The 13,348-nt window shown below is 38.8% G+C and overlaps 1 protein-coding gene across 12 annotated transcripts in view; it reads left to right on the top strand.

Moving 5' to 3' along the window:
- GRIP1 (glutamate receptor interacting protein 1) overlaps window positions 1–13,348 on the top strand; it is a 305,895-nt gene that overhangs the window by 273,883 nt on the left and 18,664 nt on the right. For all 12 annotated transcript variants that reach the window (XM_026797175.2, XM_026797183.2, XM_074539768.1 and 9 more), the window contains 5 exons: window positions 5,893–5,962; window positions 6,230–6,375; window positions 10,983–11,127; window positions 12,160–12,299; window positions 12,467–12,655. In XM_026797175.2, coding sequence (XP_026652976.2) covers window positions 5,893–5,962; window positions 6,230–6,375; window positions 10,983–11,127; window positions 12,160–12,299; window positions 12,467–12,655 — 690 coding nt within the window. The remainder of the gene's footprint in view (window positions 1–5,892; window positions 5,963–6,229; window positions 6,376–10,982; window positions 11,128–12,159; window positions 12,300–12,466; window positions 12,656–13,348) is intronic.

A 13,348-nucleotide genomic window follows, 5' to 3' on the forward strand; every position in this document is an offset into this window, starting at 1 on the left:
TATTTTGCTCTGTTTTACCTAATTAATTGCTAGATAAGGCAATATGATTTGAAGAATACAAACATTTTATATTCATTTTGTTAAATTTCTGTCAGGGCACATTAGCATGCCATTGATTACTGATATTTTCAGAAAGCTATATGATTTCTTTTAAGGAACAAATACTAAAGGAAACTTGGCAGAGGTGGTATGGATGGGGGGGATGGAGATGATCAGATTCATTCACTTGTGGGCTTGACCTCTTGAAAGGGCTACAGACCTGTTTCATCCTCTTCCTTTTCAAGTTAATGGAGTTAATGGTAAATGAGAAAGTGCTATTAAAACATTACAGAGAAACACCTTTCTTACTTTCCATATTCCCCATTTAGTTTGGAATTTGTATAAGAAAGTCAGGAAATTACCTAATCTGACAGACAAGACAGACATTTTTTGTCAGACAGGAAGTGCAACTTCACTTTGGACTGGCATGTGAGCATTTTTCTATTTTTAAGTCCCAGAGTTCTTCTAGGTCAGCTGTTAGGAGTCAGAGATCCTAGAAGAGGAATTTATTTCTCTTTCTTGGAATTGTTTTCCATGCTAATGAGCACCAAGAGTGCTTGCACAGTTACAGCCAGGTGCTTTATTGAAGGCATATCTGAGATGACACACAACACTAAAGACAAATAATTCATAGACTTTGAAAAACAAGACTTATAATAGGAGAAGAGACTTTCTTTAGTTTCAGATTTATTAATTCAAGGGAAAAATAACAGAAAACATTAAAAATCCCCTTAGATAGCATAACCCCTTAAAAGCAGGAGAGAAGAAAGTTTCATGAGCATCACTGTTCATATTAATCCAGGGCTCTGAGTTTTGGATAGTTCATATCAGTTATCTCCCAGTATAGTGGTTTTGCCTACTGCTGCCTTCATACACACATTGCAGTCCTATCATTTGTCCCTTAGCTCTGCACTATCTGTCTAATTTATCAATGAAAAATACTTACACTGAATATAGATATTGTTTCATATTTTCATATTTTGCTAATATACATGACCTTATATTTAATGCTTCACATCTCACTAGTTTCACACCCAGTTACCTGATTAGAGCAAATAGAAGGCCTCAATTCTTAAAATTATATCATCCAAATTAAACACAGGAGTGTTCCTGTGCATGTGATTATGCTTTTGTAGCCGAATCATTCCCTAGAAGAAGGAACATTTACACGTAGTGCTAGTAGTACTCAAAGCTGTTTCAATTTATTTGACATTGACTTGAAACCATGTAATGAATATAGATTTTCTTTTCAAAGACAAAAACCTTTTTTAAAGGTTTTTGAGGCAACTGGCTACTTTATCACAGGCTAATTATTTTTTTGTCAAGAACATTGAATGATGTCCAGTAAAATGACTTACTAGTGGATTCTGGTAATTATACTTAACAGCTTTTTTTTTTTTTTTCTCCTTTCCTTTTCTTTTTTTTCTGTCTTATGTAAGATTCTGATATCCTTACTGGTAATGAACTGCAGCACCTTGCTTCATAAATAATCTCTCTGAAGCTAATGGGACTATTCAAGGAATAAGAGGCTGCAAAGCTGGTAAGAATATCAGAATCTCACCCAAACTATCTTTAGTTTCTCTGAGTCACTTTGTCTAGCAGCTATACCATAGTCAGCTTTATTGTTTTTGTATTTCATTGGAAACAAGCTTTGTAAATATCTAAAGATGCATTGACTATGAGAATTTATTTTCTAAAACATGCTTCTGTGTATTTTGGGATTCATCTGGCAAGTTCTACTTAATTTTGAAGCATTACAGGTAATTCTTTTCAAGACAGAAAAATATCAATGGATTTCTCAGTGGCTCCACATGAACGAATACTTAAGGAACCAAAGAGATTCATCAGTGTAATTTTAAAAAACTTCTTTATCTATTTATTAATCACACTATTCTTAAAAATTTCTAGTAGCAGTATACCAGTATTGTGGATAAATGTACTGACTTTGTATAAAATGTATTTTTCCATCACATGAGCATCTCCCTTTATTTGTTCAGTTTGTTCAGAGCTTGATCAAACTCCAGAGTTTGAAGCCAGGCTGAAAGTAGTGGGTTTTGTCTGGCTGGTGGGTGGGATGTCCACCCCAAAATCTGTTGAGGTCACTTTGTGGGCAGTTTTGTTTGAGTTAGCAATGAAATAAGCAAGGAGCATTTTTTTAGGGTTTTTTTAAAATGTAATGGAACAGCTGATACCCAGAACTGACAACATTTCATTGAACTTACTTTCAAGTGGCTGGGTAAGTGTAGTAGAATAGGGTAGAGAGACCTGGGATGGAGACCAGATCAAAGAGTAATTTAAAGAGAGACAACAAACAACTTGCTTAAGAGCAGCCATTTAGCTTCAACACTAAATTTAGTACCTGTACAACTTCGTGCACTCTTCAGTCCACTTGTAGTTATTCATATAGATTCTAAGGTCTCTGCAAAGCTGAACAAGACTAACAGCTGGAACAGGGAAGAAAAAGATGAGATGAGATCTTCATTGGACGAGGAGAGGAAACAAGTGGAAAGCTGTAACAGAGAGGCAGCAAATGAGAGGAGAGACTGAACTGTGATCAGGATTAGGGGCAGCTGGGACTTGAACAAGAAGGCTGGACATGGGTGAGTGGTAAGGTGCTTTATTTTTAACAGCCTCTTAAAACCAGAAATAATTCTGAAGTGGAGACTGGAAGCTGTACAGTGTCACTTCAAGCTTACGTTAATTGATGTGGGTATATGAACTGGTCAAAGACTGCTTTCCCTCTGGATCTCTGGTTTCTCTGCTCCCTGGGGAGAGATGAAACAGTGGTGTGTAACAAAGGGGATGGAGGCTGCATAATGAGCAGGATGGAGGATTGCAGAAAGACAAAGGAGGCAATCTCATGGTCAAGGTGGTTTAATGCTACCCTGGAGAAATTAGGGTGGTTTTCCTTTTCTCTGCAAAAGACTTGTGCTGAGACAAGTCATTCTGGGAGTGGGGGGTGGAGATTTTCCACTGGTGGCTGCTTGATTTTATGCAGAAATATTGAGATCATGGGGTTGCACTTACAGAAATGCTACTTGTCTGCAGCTGTTGCTGAAAGTGCCAGTAGTTGTATTTCAGACATAGAAGCTGTTATATTCTACAAACTATTGTGAGATATAAAGGCATGGATATCTCAAATTGCTCACTGAAAACTGTCATACTTTGACTAAATTTTCTTATGTTTCCTTTGCTTATCTGTAAAATCAGGGTAGTACTCAGTCTTCTTGCTGGAGACAGCATTTGTTCACCAGTGTTTTGGAGACAATCTTAGCCTGTGGTAACGTGCAAAAAGGTCCAAAATTTCAGGAGGGAATTCGTGATTTTATCTCTGCAACACAACTTGAATAATTTGTAGGAAGTATGCCATGAGCATTGAACAATAACAAAATGAAGTGTGGTGTACTGCTTCTCATTGTGGGGGGATTCATTTCACACAGAGCTGTTTGGTGCCTGCAAAAAGGCATTTTCATTCTCCAGACCAAATAGTAGCCCAGGAGAACTCTTAAAATGCTGCTGGTTCACACTTCCTCAGTTTGAAACTGATAACTTTGTGTGCAGCATCATAATCTTTGCATCCACACGTACTTTGTGGCTCTGCTCTTTGAGCTGTGCTCTTTCCCTCATTTTGGTTCCTCCTCTCTTCTTTTTACAACAATAATGGACTGTTTTCTTAGTTCTGGTAATTTTGTAAGACACTTTCATGAAAAGTATTTCAAAACTCAAACCCTAGTCTGCGGTGGATAGCCTGTAACCTGAGAGTAAGGCAACCCAGAGGGCAAAAACATGGAATTAAAAAATCACCAAAGTGATACTTGAAAATTTTAACAAGATACTAATTGGTAAAACAAATCCAAAGGATTCAAGTAAATTATGGAGTTTTAATGTATTTGACCCATGACATGAAAGTATGAGAAACAAGCTATGAAAATAACATATCTTGCAAAAAGTTAATTACTGTTCTCTGAATTGCAACATAATCATTTCCTGAAAGCATGCTGGTTTAGACAAATTTCTAAAAATTCTTCAGAGTCCTTGTATATCTGTCATCTGGACTTTCACGTTGCATTTGAAATATGGCTCTTTAGCAATTCTTGAACAGTTCCTTTGGACATTCAAAGGCTGTCTCAGCCAGGGCAGCTAAGGTTAACAAGACCTGTTAGCATATTGTGTTGGAAATGTCATTATTAATTTACCATGTGGTTGCTGTAGGTGAAGATCTGTCATTTTGCATCAAAGAGAAGATTCTTGAGCAGCTAAAGTAACTGACATCAGGATTTTGTAGGTGATCCTCCAATAAGGGCAGTTTTTTGGGAGATTGTCAGTTCAGGCCTGGGAGCCTGCTGGAAAGGTACCGTCTGTGAAAGGATGCAGGGGCTCAGTTCACAGAGCAGGAATGGTGTGGGGCAGTTGAACAATACTAAATGTGCAAAACTAATTAGTGCTTTCAGGAGAGCTGAGAGCGTTATACCACATGGCAATGTTTTATTATCAGCACACTCTTTGTTAGCAGTCCACTCTGTTAGCAAAAAAGTCTGTCTGTGTTCACCACATGGAGCACCTCCTGGGCAGAGCAGCTGGAGGTGATGTTCTTCCCGGAGGTAGACAGCATGTGCCACACAGATGTCTAACAATGTGTCTTCCTCACCCTCAAATTCTAAGGTGACTGCTTGCCATATCAGATCTACAGTGCAGTCTTCTGTCAGCAAATGGATGAACCCTCCAAAACAATGCACTCAGCGAAGCCACTTCAAGTAACAGTCCTCTGGAAATAGATAGTGATCACTGTTGACTTCCTCTGGTGTATTTAACTGCTTCCTAGGCAGCTAAAGGTCAAGCAAAATTGCAAAGCAAATTTCCTGGCCAAGGGAAACTTGTCAAATACTTTTACACAAGTTGGTAAAGAATCGCAATGCCTGGCATTGAAGAACAGAGCATGTTTTTAACCATGAGAGACAGATAGAAAAATTGACCATTAATGTCAGATTCTTCCAAAAAGAGAGAAGTGTGCAAGGAGAGGAGTGGTGGGACTTTTACTAAGCTGCCTGGAATTGCAGAGCTTCTGATAGGCATCCCCAGTACAAAGTTGGGACAAGTCCACAATTTTTAAGGTCCAGCAGCACTACAGGGGGGCAAGGTTACTCTCACCAAAACAGGCAGAGGGTGCTTTAGAGGAAGCAGTGCGTTAGAGTGAAGCAAACATTGGTGTGCTGTGAGCTACACCTGTGCAAACATGCTAATAGTGTATCAGCCCAGTGGGGTGTGTGGCCACTCTCCACAGCATCTCCTTTATTGGAAGTGGGTTCCTCCTTCTCAGCCAGCACACCTTACCTTCATACCTCTGCCTTGAGCACTGGATGGGACACAAGTGGATGGAAAGAATGTAGACTAGCCCACTGTAGATATTTTGCCAGAGCAGCTCTGTTGGACAGGGATATGGTATTACAGGATTTATTCTGGCAAAAAATCACCATCAGTAGTTGCAGTGAAAGATTATAATGACAGAAAGTCTTCCTTATGTGTTACAGCTGTGCAGAATTTTATGATAGATGACTGGAGCTGTACTGTAGTGTCTTCACATGGCTCAGTCCTGGTCTAACCCAGAATTCAGACATATCAGGCTAAGTTCCCTTTGTACCACTCACTGCAATTCTGAAATTTTCTAATGTTTGAGGAGTATCCAGTCTTGCCAATATGCTGCTGGTGTTAGTTTTCAAGTTCAGATTATTTAGGGGTAGGGGAGGGATATGACACAAGTAAGAAATGTGTAGGAAGTATTGGTTTGGGTTCAAAATTAGTCCATCTGCACATCTAGAAACAAACCCAAATGTCTGTATATATTCTTTATTACAGCTCCATCAAGCAGAAAACCAGGGGACCCTCTGGTTATTTCTGATATCAAGAAAGGAAGTGTTGCTCACAGGTAAGACTCCCAAAAAAAGCTCCAAATAAAAATCTGTTTATGTGTGTAACCAGCCAAATTCAAATTAAACAGAGAGAGCTTGTAAGAAACTGTGCGCTTTTTTTTTTTAATAAAAACTTCTGTGAAAAGTTAGAAAATAGAAGGCATATTAAGAAATAATTATCCTAAAAATCCATCTTGTTTCTATAATAATATTTAGACCTTTCCCCAGATACCTTCCTTTTAATGTTACTTGAGTTTCATGTCAGCTTGTTTGCTTGTTTGCAGGACTGGGACACTGGAACTGGGTGATAAGTTGCTGGCAATAGATAATATTCGCCTTGACAACTGCTCCATGGAAGATGCTGTCCAGATCCTCCAGCACTGCGAGGACCTTGTAAAGCTAAAGATCCGCAAGGACGAAGATAATTCCGGTATTAGCAATGACTATGGCAGATTCCTGTGGATTTTCAGGATTTCTAGAGCATAGGGGATTTCATTTCAATTTTAGTGAAATGTTTTTTCTGAACATGTCTGGTTTATGCTAATGATAATCAGAAAATGTCACCTAAAAAGAATTTTAATGGCATATAAAGTGTTGAATTTTCTCACTGGCTATATTGCTTGCACTGCAAAATTAGGTCTTCAGTTCAGTGAAAAGACAATTGGCCCTCAGGTGCAGCCATGTAAAGTAGATCTGTTTCTTACCAGAGTATTGGGATTTTCTCTGCTTTTAAAATTGGAATCATGGTTAGCAAAGCATAGATTCCTAGGCTTCAGTTCTCCAACAAAGTGGTGTAGTGTGTGCTTTGTCCATAAACTTAAAAATTTGACTTTTGATAAGGTAAGTAATACTTTACACACTGTGCTGGGTATGATGGGTGCCATGTCTGATCAGCCCAATGGAATAATGGACTTGCCATAATTTTCTGCACCTACATGTATTCATAGTCTTGTGTCTTTCCCACAGTGGATTCCATAAGAGCAGAATTTCTACCTAGAGATAATAAAGTGAGTTCTGTTATGCACTGTAGGGCAAAGGAAGTAAGACAATTATAACTACTATTACTGCTGGTGTTTATATTACAGTGTTAGACAAAGGCACAAAGTGGAGATTCAGTTCTCTTCAGCTCTTTTTGTAAAGAGCTTCTCACAGCAAAAAGGCACAACCTGCCACACTTTATTATTTGAAATTAGGTGCAGCTGTTGAAGTGCTGTTTAGAATTGCACTAGAAGACTCTTTTCCTTTTTCTTTCCCCCTTCTAATTGATTTTGAAAGCAAACCAAGTATCTTCTTAGTATTATAGTACAAAGCAAAGGCAGCTGCATTTAGTACCTTGTGCAAATTGTTGCTGTAATTGAAATGGGGATTTCGGTCTCCACTCATGGAAAATAAGATCTTTGCTCTCTTAGGTATTGCACGCCATGGTATCTGGTACAGATTTTAGTCTCAGTGGGATTCTTATACCACAGTTTCCTTTTACACACTCTCATTGCTTGATATGTATCTGTATCAAGATTCTCACACAGTGTTTTATCCAGACATGATTGGTGTAACTGAACAGATTCAAGTGTAACTGGACAGCTACTCAGAAACCTACTAAAAAAAATTCTTTGTACAAATTGTTCTTGTAAGAGTTGACTAAGTGTCAAAGTGTAAACGAAAGTAATTATAGCAGATTTGAGGTACTTTGAAATTTAAAATGAGTGTCTCCTCAAATGTTAAAGAAAAAAATATTTAGTGGTATAACAGTAGTAAAGGGGTAATGAAAAGTATATCTCAGTTAAAATAATTCTTTTTGTGTTTGCCATTAATTTACTTATGAAAGGTTTTTTCCTCACAAAGGAAGAAATGTGCTACTCAAACTCAACAGAGGAAAATAATAAATTCCCTGAGAAAATACAAGCCTAATGCAGATTGATGAGTAGGCATGGAGCGCTCCAAAATGTTTTGTAAAGCACAGAATAAGATTAAGATTTAAACTTCTTTTTATTTGTCACTGCATGCTTTTTTGAGGAAGGTGAGGCAGGGAGGGGGGCTCTCTGAGCTGTGTTCCTCTGAGCCACCGTGCAGCTGAGGCCACAGCAGGGTGAGGCATGTCAGGGCTCCCCGGATCCTGCTGCTCTTGGCCCTTGTCACTCTATTGCTCTGATGTTGCTCTGATCAGCAAGAGGCCACTGGGCACAGCAGAGCCACTGAAGCACAGAGGATCTACTTTCATTAAATGTGGTTTCCAAGAATTAGCCACAAGAATTGCATCACAATAAAAGAAAGATGGAAAATCTCAAAAAGATGAGACCCATAACCATAGTACTTCAGTTATATCTTCTCCCCAGATGGAGGTATGCTTCCAACAATTTTTGCTTTTCTTCTTGCCAGCTTCCCAAACTGAGGACAATCTTAAATCCTGATTAACCTCATGGTTAGCTCCCTTTCTTGAATATTACCATTCTTTGCTTTCACATGGCAGAACTGGCCTTCCTGGTAAATTCAGGCCACATGTATGCCCTGTTCTTGGACAGCTCCAACATTCTGGTCAGCATAACATTCTGCCAATAATTGTCTGACCTACAGCTAACCAGAAAACAGACATAATGGACCAGTCTTCTTTCCAGTCATTCACTGAGATCTATAGATTTCCAGCTCTCATATGGAAGGGCTGCTGATTGTTAGTAACTTTTTATTCACTTCGTGTATATAGCAGAGAAATGTTGATGTTGTGTCACTTGTTAGCAAGTGCTGGCTATTACATTTTCAGCTAGCCTGGTGTGTTACTTTCCGCCTTTCAGCTGAAGCCTTGTACCATGTCCATGCCACATCTGGATGAACAGTGCCAGCGTTAGACCTCAGGGGATTTATGGTTGTTCCATCAATGCTTTAAGCAAGCAAAGCTGCCCCTGTTCTGCTGTGCAGTGGCAGCTTGCATGCCAGCCCACTGTGAGCCACACAGGGGCTTCCAGTGACATCTGGGCAGCTGGGTGCTTCTGGGAAGGGCATGGCAAACAAAGTGCAGTTGATGTGAACTGTGCCACAACACTGATGGCAGTGCCCCAGGCAGGCACAAACCCCGTGTTCTTTGCTGAATGAACACCACTAATGCTTCTCTCCTTTGAGTCTCTGTGTGTAGCTTTTTCTGTACATGGATAGCAAGGAGGATATAGAAGGAGAAGGTGGGGGGCTGAAAATCTAAATTTTCTGAAAATTGGGAAGAAACTTAAGTAGCTTCAAATGTATTAGTGTTCCTGCAGTTCTGCCTAAAGTACCATGTTCAGTATTAGAAGGAGGCAACTCTTTGAGCCTTTGCTAGTGATGTAGGTTTGGGATTTTTTTTTCCCTTTCTAAGCTTTTCTATCTACAGGAACAGGAATTATAACATTTGAATTTTCCAAGTTGTTTTAGTTTTAGTAACATTTATGGAATGTGCATCCTAGACATTTTCCTCGTTCACTGAACTGCTTAAAATGTCATTACCCACAGATCTAAGAGAATTTGTCCACCAGACCAGTTGTCCTGGCTGAATACCAATATCAGAACATGAGCTAGAAAGCATTTGTTATTTTGAGCAGAATTCTGGCATTTTAAATTTTAAAATATTACTTCACAACTCAAAGATGGAACAGTTGATTGCTCTCCTTCTGTGGTTAGGATTTTTTTAATAATATGTAAAGAGCATTGTGTAAATACAGGCACATATCTTGTTGATGCAATGCCTATTGAGTGTTGTTTAAGGAAATACATTGTATTTAAATTTACTCAGTGATGGATTCTTTTCCAATTCTGATAATTGTTTGGTGAGATAAAACTTTAAAATAATGCAAATTACTTCAAGCAATATCATGAAATAATATCTAATGGACTTACTATTCAGTTTAGTTGATAATTCAGTATACAGAAGATATTTTTGATTCTGTTACAAAAAGCTCAAAACATGTCCATCAAAAACATGGACTATTTACAAACACAGCTGCTCATCTTACAATGACTTTTGAATTTAAGAAAGTTTGGGTTTAAAACTTTTGAATTACCTTTAATTTTAAATACCTTCTATTCAGTTCAAGAAACAGATGAGTATCAATATTTATACCATGGTAGTAACTTGCCTTTTCTCTAATAATGTGACACTGTGGCAAATGAGGACAACAGCCTCCTGGTCTGCAAGAGGCAGAGCCTGGCCAGCAGGTCAAAGGAGGTGCTGCTTCTCTGCCGCTCAGCAGAGCAGAGGGATTTCTGGAGTGCTGGGTCCAGTCCATGGGCTGCCCAGTGCATGACAGACATGGGCACACAGTGCATGAGGTCCAGCCAAGGGTCACAAAGGTAATGAAGAGGCCAGAGCATCTCTCGTCTGAGGAAAGGCTGGGGGAGATAGGACCACTCAGCCTGGAGAATCTTATTAGGGTGTATAAATATTTGAGGGGAGGGTGTAAAGCAGACAGAGCCAGGCTCTCCTCAGTGGTGCCCAGTGGCAGGACCAGAGGGACTGAACACAAACCTAAGCATGTTGAGGTTCTGTTAGTGTCAGGAAACACTTCTTTACTTTGGAAGTGACCAAACACTGGCACGGGCTGTACAGAGAGGTTGTGGAGTTTCTACCCATGGAGAAATTCAAGAGCCAGCTGGACACAACCCTGGGAAACCAGCTGTAGTTGGCCCTGCTTGTCCAAGGAGGTTGGACAAGGAGGCATCCAGAGATCCTTTTCAACTTCAATCAATCTGTGATTCTATAACGAAATAGCCTTAAGTTCTAGTTTGATAGGAAAATCATCTAAAGATTTTAAAGAGAGTAAAATTTAGTCTTAACAGAATGAGGAGAGTTTTTCTATCAACTTGTTTTTCTGTCAACTTTTGGTAATAAAAAAATTGCATGATAGGTTCTTTTTTTGTTTTTTAGAAAATAATCTGGTAGAATATGATTAAGAATTGTATCTGAGATGTGATCCTTTGAAAGTGTTGTTCGATTACAAGTCACTAGACTGAATATGCTATTTTTTTCATTCCTTCTTTCATAAGAAATCAATTGCATCCCCTTGGCATTTATTGCAGATGAACAGGAGAGCTCTGGAGCAATTATTTATACTGTTGAGCTCAAGCGCTATGGTGGGCCTCTTGGAATTACAATCTCTGGTACTGAAGAGCCCTTTGATCCCATAATCATTTCCAGCCTTACAAAAGGAGGATTAGCTGAAAGGTAAGTTGGAAAGAAAATTATTTTTAATATTCTCTCTGTCAAAATAGAGGTTTATTTTGTTTACCTAAAAACCCTGATTTTCCTGGGTTAGCAATTGATTTTTTTATAATTCTCCAAATCTGAGTTCATAATCTTTTTGCTGTTGTTTTTTGATCATTGCCAAGCTCCAGGAGCATGAGCAGGATGTACATACGATACAAGGCAGAGGATTGTGTATTATTATAGATCACCAAGGAAAACCTAATCAATCAAACTGAGCAGTTTGATTAACAGGAGCATTTTAGCAGTCTTTTAAAACCAATACGGTTGTATAATATAATAAATAAAGAAAGCACTTCATGTGTGCAAGTTTATCTGAACCCATCATACACTTATCTGCTACTGCATCTGCATGTGCACTTACACACACCATAGAAAGCGTTATCAGAGGAGCAGAAATGTTCCTCATGGTAAGTGACAGATAGAGAATAATGAAAATGATCAGGATTTCTGTCACCCGTCATTTCTCAGATTGGATGAGTCGTTGAAATTTGGTGGTTTCACCTTTGGTGGTGGTTTCAGAGAGAAGGTTCAGCACACAAAACATGATACTGTGCACAGCCAGAACCATTTACACAAAAATAATTTATTTTCTTTTGTTGATTGATCCATCCTGAAGGCTGGTTTGTGAAATAGCTGTGTTGCTTGCTTACAATGTTATGAGACTTCTAGAAACCTGACTCATTTTAGGATTTACTAAGCTGTCTGAGATTGCTCTTGAGCAGGTGGGCTCAGTGAGTTTCATCCACAGGTGATTAACTCAACTGTCACAGTAACAGAGAAATGCACATAATGCCTCAGCTCTGCTATTGTCACTACAACAAAGGTGACTTGCTTTAAGCATTTCTAACAAAAGAATTTCTCTGTGACACAGCAGTAAAAGCAAAATGAAAGAAAGGGAGATGAGACTTTAATGCTCCAAAATGCAAAGAAATGGCCTTTGTTGCCTTTTATTCTCTATTCTCAATGTTTTATTTCTCTTTCTTATTGTAGGACTGGGGCAATTCACATAGGAGACAGAATCCTAGCAATAAATAGTAGCAGTCTGAAAGGAAAACCTTTGAGTGAAGCCATTCATTTATTACAGATGGCAGGAGAAACTGTCACCTTGAAAATCAAGAAGCAAACAGATGGTGAGTGGGGCCAAGAGTACTATCCATGGTCCTTAATGCACGTGTTACTGCAGATTAACAAGCATTTAGCCATCCATGGAAAAGCTTGGTGTCAGGAGTAAAAACGAGATTCTCAGAACTGCAGTAAAGCAAGGATCAACACCTTTTTTTAATATAATCCTATTCAGCTACCAGTCCCAAGAAATTTTCTGTGCCTGTGGGTCACGTGAGTGAGCTGAGTGATGCTGAAGATGAAAGCTCTGCTGCACAGAAATCTGGCAAGCTCTCAGACATCTATTCCACTGCAGTGCCAAGTGTGGACAGCGCAGTGGAGTCCTGGGATGGCTCTGGTATTGATACCAGCTTTGGAAATCAAGGTACTGTCAAAAATACAATCGACATTTAAGGCAGGAATTATTGCCTTCATGGTTGACCTTCCTTTGCCCTAAGTAGAACTTTATCTGTGCTAACTTTTAACCCTGTACTTTATAATGTGCTGCTCTCTCATTATGACCACACATCTCGGCAGGCAGCATGATTTCTTGCACTTGGCTGGCCTCAGATTCATTCTTTCATGAGGATGTGATGTGTTACAAAGCATTTATCAATACATTAACAGGCTTTTGTTAGCTTTACTGACATCTGAATAACCTGGTCCATAGCTCATCCACAACTAAATGAGTTTATCCTTCAAGCACAGATCAATGCAAAGCGCAGAACACTCTGGAGATGTTCATGAGTTTGATGCCCATATGCATTAATTTTAAATGACAACAGATTTATTATAAACTGCTCAAGGGCAACATTAGTCATTGCCTATAGTTTGTAAATCCTTTGCTTCTTCCTCATTCCTACAGTATTAACACCTAACTGCCAGCTGTCAAAAACAATAATTCCATTTAAAGACATTATTTTCTTTAATGATAATTTTTTTACCTCTCTCTGACTATTGTTTTACATAGGATTTTCAAATAATTTCAATTTGTAACATATTTATTTAGGCAGTGAAGGATATAGACATCTTGTAATATTCTTGATAACAAGAAAAGTAACTTACACACAACTTCAGT

This window comes from Zonotrichia albicollis, chromosome 4, assembly GCF_047830755.1.
Source record: "Zonotrichia albicollis isolate bZonAlb1 chromosome 4, bZonAlb1.hap1, whole genome shotgun sequence".
NCBI classification, from domain to species: domain Eukaryota; kingdom Metazoa; phylum Chordata; class Aves; order Passeriformes; family Passerellidae; genus Zonotrichia; species Zonotrichia albicollis.